At 41.2% G+C, this 5,486-nt stretch overlaps 1 protein-coding gene across 1 annotated transcript in view; it reads left to right on the forward strand.

The window, feature by feature from the left end:
- The first annotated feature begins 1,934 nt into the window (after positions 1-1,934).
- Positions 1,935-5,486, forward strand: part of LOC306915057 (transketolase-like) — a 29,843-nt gene continuing 26,291 nt past the window's right edge. The window contains exons 1-3 of the mRNA XM_079492303.1: positions 1,935-2,168; positions 4,344-4,461; positions 5,366-5,479. Of these exons, the coding sequence (XP_079348429.1) occupies positions 2,062-2,168; positions 4,344-4,461; positions 5,366-5,479 (339 nt within the window). The 5' untranslated portion in view covers positions 1,935-2,061. The remainder of the gene's footprint in view (positions 2,169-4,343; positions 4,462-5,365; positions 5,480-5,486) is intronic.

A 5,486-nucleotide genomic window follows, 5' to 3' on the forward strand; every position in this document is an offset into this window, starting at 1 on the left:
TTGCTGTCATTTATCTCTGGAATACATTCTGAATTGATGCCTGTCTTTTTTTGTAGGCTGCAGCCAAGTACAATATCTCTATTTGGTCACTAGATGTCGCTAAACGTCCACTGCATATGTTATGCTAATGCAGTCTGTCTACAATCAAATGTGTCCATGGATATTTTTCATCCAAATTGTTATAGTTCTTAAGGAGAATTGTAGGCATCTGAATTTTTCAGCACTATGGTTTTGAGTGTAACCTAATTAATTCCATCCATAGAAGAGCATGTGTACAGACATTAAGGCTAAAAGGATACAGTCCTGTGGACTTGTTTCCATTGTACCCCTCATCTCACTGCATAGGTGCTATGTGTTGTTTACAGCTAATACTAATACATACTAATTCATACAGCTAATACTAATACATACTATTTTTTTTAGGCATTTTAAGCTCCCTGCAGCTCCATCATGGACGCCATCGTGCAAACGATGCCTTTCTAGATGTTTGTTTTTCGTAAGAATTTAGTATGTTATTTAGCACACCCACTAGTAACATAATCCATTGAAAAATCGCTTCTATTAATTATTTGGGGTTTCAACCATATACTGACATATCTAATTGTGGTTTAATTGCAAACCGACCCCTAGGGGGCGAGCCAAATTAGTTTGCGATGGTTTTTGAAAACCTTATGCCCATACCTAACACCATGCCAAAATTCAAAAAGTAGTTACCAATTGCATAATTGTTATGATTTTTTACATGTTAATTCCCAGGCATTTTAGCTAATTTTAGCCACCGTGGACGCCATCTTGAAAACGAAGCCTTTCTGGTTGTTCGTTTTATTTATTTAGCACACCCTCTTCTATCAATTATTTTGGTTTTCAACCATACCTGTGTCTAATATTTGAGTCTGTGTAAACAGACCACTAGGGGGCGCTCCCAATACGTTTGCACAGCTTTTTGAAATCATTATACCCGTACCTAACACCACACCAAAATTCAAAAACTAGTCACCAAAAGCCAAATCTTTACAAGTGCGCCCCCAGCTACTATCACACAGACGCGTTTCATTCATTGTGTGCGTGTGCGTGTGCGTGTGTGTGTGTGTGTGTGTGTGCGTGCGCGCGCGCGCACGCACGCACGTTCATGTTGGACAGGACTTTGCACTCTGCACGGTCGATGAGCCTGTGTGATTGATTGAAAACTGTATTAAAAAGCACAGTTCAATACAAGGTCCGCTGAGTGGCCTAGCCTACTATATGCTAAAAATAAATAAAAACTGCAACATGTAAACGGTTAGAAATGAAAAAATATGTACAGTTTTTTTTTTTTTACCATAAAGGTCATTACACACTGGCGAATTAGCGACGCGAATTAAAAATTCGACACCGGAGCGAACACCGGAGCGAACAAATAAAGAGCGAAAACGGTCGCATTTTCGCACATTCGCACATTCGCCACTGATGTGGAAGCTTGCATTGACTTCAATTGGTTTTAAAAAAAGGCGAATTATTCGCACGAATAATTCGCGTCGCTAATTCGCCAGTGTGTAATGACCTTTAAGGTCATTACACACTGGCGAATTAGCGACTTAGTGCTTAGTGCACGATTAGTGCTTTTGAGGTAGTGCTATATCTATGGTGCGTTCACACAGGCAGATGTAAAAGATGCAGTCTACCATTTATTGTCAATGGAAGCCAGCGAAAGTAAAGACGAAATGATGCATGTAGCCTATAGCTATTCCAAATCAACAACATCACAACGCGTCTTTGCGTCTGCTGCCCGTCAAGTAACGCAACATTTGAGCTCCTCTATGCCTCTATCTAGACGCACACACACAGCGCCCACCTCCCTTGCACTTGTACCACCCCCCCCCCCCCCCCCCCCTCCTCCCTCCCAGTTTCTATCTCTATCTATTTGTCACCCGGCACGGTCTTTTTAACCCCTGCGGTCGTCCATCGTGCAGTCACTCACAACTCCTTTCCAGTAGAACGAACGGGGACTTTTAACTCTTGACTCTTGTTTTTATCCCAGTGTTTCTTGGCGAGGTAAGGTAAGGTGCATCGGCCAGATCATAGATGGAGGACTACCACAAACCGGACCAGCAGACGGTGCAGGCGCTCCGGAACATCGCCACCCGGCTTCGGATCAACTCCATCAAAGCGACAACCGCAGCAGGCAGCGGGTGAGAGGCGAACTAACTGCTTAGCTTAATATCTAGTCTAATAGGGCTAGATATTTTTTTCCCCTTCTTTAAAAAAAAAAACAATCCTACCATTCCAAATTATTTAGGATTATTTGTTTTAGGACTGTCAGGTAAATTGATGTTTACAGCCTTTAAATTATTTTAAAACGTATATTAGGCATACATTTAAAACTTAACATATCGACAACATACAACATTTATTGTATAGGATGAGTTCGGATCTCTGCATACAATTGTATCGAATATCGACTGCTTTCAATTAAAAGATTGACTTTGAATTGCATTGACTTTGCGGAGAGGACAATGAGATCCGAAAGAGTTTAGTAGTGCACTCTGCACTGCAATGAGAGGTTTGTTTGCACAACTATCAGTGGAAATGTAGCCTATAATAATCATTATGCAATTATTAGGCCTACGTACACGTTATCGGCCTATATGGGCTTTTGAGATTATCTAGTCAAGTCCACTAATACACGCAGGTGGTGCACAGAATGCTGCAGCCCTCTGGATCTTAATTCCTATAATGCTCTTTCCCTGCATGGGTAAGGCCGGGTTATATAAGATAGAAGCAATGCGGCGCATGATCCGCGACCGCGCATCGTGTACGGGCGCTTAATTAACAGTAAAGTGGGTCGACTCTATAGGCGGTGATGTGGCGACGTGGACGTTTGACATGCTGATGCAGGAATGGAAGCATCGTCCGTCGACTCGCGGGACAGCACTTATGCCTGCATGGTAGCACCACCAAGCACCTGTCTTTAGGGTAGTGGTTCTCAAAGTTAAGTCCGAAGACCGCTAGGGTTCATTGAGGGGGCAGTTTAATCCTGGCTATTTGAAATCATGACGTGATGTGATGCTTGTGAGCAGTGAGCTTGTAGATCTGCTATAAAAAATAAATATTTTTTTTGGAGAAAAAAAGGGGTGAATATTTCTGACACATTTTAACAACACCATTATAGGGGTCCACCACGGCAAAATACATATAGGCTATTCATGGGGGTGCTTGACATGAAAATGTTTGCGAACCACACTGCCAGACTGCCAGAGGAGGTCAAGAGATAACTGTCCAAATGGGAAGTCAAATGTATACATTTTTCTTTATGTGTAACCAGGGATGGTTGAGTCCTAAGATGATTTTTTTTGTTGGGTTGGGTTTGGGATTTCGCCCATGCTTCTCATCCATCACCCATTATGTGTAAACTACCAAAAACATTCATCACAATTATTTGACTATTAAGTAGGCTACTTTGTGAACCCAGTACAATCGTGTTCATTTCATTTACCGGGAAGAATGTGCTATTTTCTATATACTATTAGCTACTTGGGGGGCTTGGGGGGCATTTAATAGTAAGCTGATTTTTTTTAATCCATTTTATTAATTTAACATCATCTCATTGCTAAGCAATCAACTGTTAATTTCTATTATTTACTTCTATTATTTTCCTTCACTTATTATGCTTTTGTTTTTTGTTCATTCTTTATTTGTTTCAGGATAATGAGGGAAAAGGTTTGATGTGGCCACAGTGCCGAGGTATCATAAGCATGGAGTTTGGACCGAAAAATGAAATAAATAAATAACTACAATAAAAAGGGGACATTTACACAAATAATATACTAATACAATTGTGTGAGTCTCAGTTCAATTAAACCACTAATACCATTGTGTAATATAGTGCATTTTTTTTTACAGTGCTCACCTATAGGTACATATGACTTGTTTTGCTTGGTCTTGTCTGCAAAATATATGAATGATGTCCTCATAGTTAATGGCACTACGACAGAGATAATGCATGCATGGGTCTGTGTGCACGAGTGTGTGTGTGCGTATGCGTGCGTATGCGTGTGTGCGTGTGTGTGTATGAGAGAGAGAGAGGGAGAGAAGGAGGGAGATGATTTAAGGAATGAGCATGTGAGTGATAAAGACACCAAGCGTAAAAGAAAAGATATAGTGAGAGAATTAGCATTAGAACTAAAATTTAATTTAAGTTTCCTCCGGGAATGAACAACATCTATACGGAACATTACTTGCGTGTGTTTGTGCGTGTGTGCAGTGTCGTGCATCTGTTTGTTTGTGCATGCATGCTGGAAATTGCTTGTTGCGTAATGTTTACTGTTGTATGTAAAGTCTGTAAAATGTGCGTCTTTGTATTTCAGCCATCCTACATCATGCTGCAGTGTGGCGGAGATCATGTCGGTGTGTTTCTTCCACACCATGAAGTACCGCCCAGAAGACCCCCGCAATGTCAACAATGACCGCTTCATTCTCTCCAAGGTAACACACGTATAATCATATATACACATACAATGTCAAACCCTGAGTTTTAATTTAACTCTGAGATTGTGCAAAATTGTCCCCAAATGTGAACTATATGTCAGGAACACACACACACACACACACACACACACACACACACACACACACACACACACACACACACACACACGCGTGCTGATGTATCTTCTCTGTGTGTACCGTCTTGTATGTGCACAAGGCTGCAAGCTATGTCTGTGGAACCATTTCTGTCTGAGTTTGGCATTATTTCTGTGTGTCGTGTTACTACTACATGTAGGTCATCCACCAATCTCTATCAGGAAGGCTTATGAGAGGAATCCCTGAGTGCTTTAGTAATCTGATGGAGTGACATGGGGGTTTGGCCTGACTTTGGGTTTGGCACCAGTTCTGTTCTTATGTCACCGTGGAGCTCATTAAAAAAAAAAAAGGATTCTCCCTGAACTCAACTCAACCCACTTTCATTCACTCTATCTCTGAGTAACTCCGTTCATGACTCTCAAATTCACTTTGAGTAATACTCAGTCTGTCTGCTTGATATATTGTTTATGCCTGTTTATAGAATATAATTTACACATACACATGTCAGACATAAGTTACATGATTTGTTCATTTCTCAGATTTTAAAGTGAACATGTGAGGAGAAGTGGGTATAGTCAATCTCATTCCAATAATAATGAGGCCCACAAGAAGTCAGTAAAGTTACTAAGGTTTGATAACAGCTGCAGTTATAAGATTGTTTATTATCCAATTTACCAATGCAAAGAATACACTTAAATGTCATGTTTTCCGGACCATGAAGTCTCGTATAGAGACTCTATCACTGTCTGTATGTGACGTCTCTCTGTATCACTTGAAGCCCAACCTTTGACCGTTGCTTCCTCAGGGTCATGCGGCTCCTGTGCTGTATGCTGTGTGGGCAGAGACAGGCTACCTGAAGGAGAATGAACTACTTAACCTCCGCAAGGTGGACTCCATCCTGGAGGGACACCCTGTGCCGGTGAGGA

Source organism: Electrona antarctica (assembly GCF_951216825.1).
Source record: "Electrona antarctica genome assembly, chromosome: 2".
Classification (NCBI taxonomy): Eukaryota; Metazoa; Chordata; class Actinopteri; order Myctophiformes; family Myctophidae; genus Electrona; species Electrona antarctica.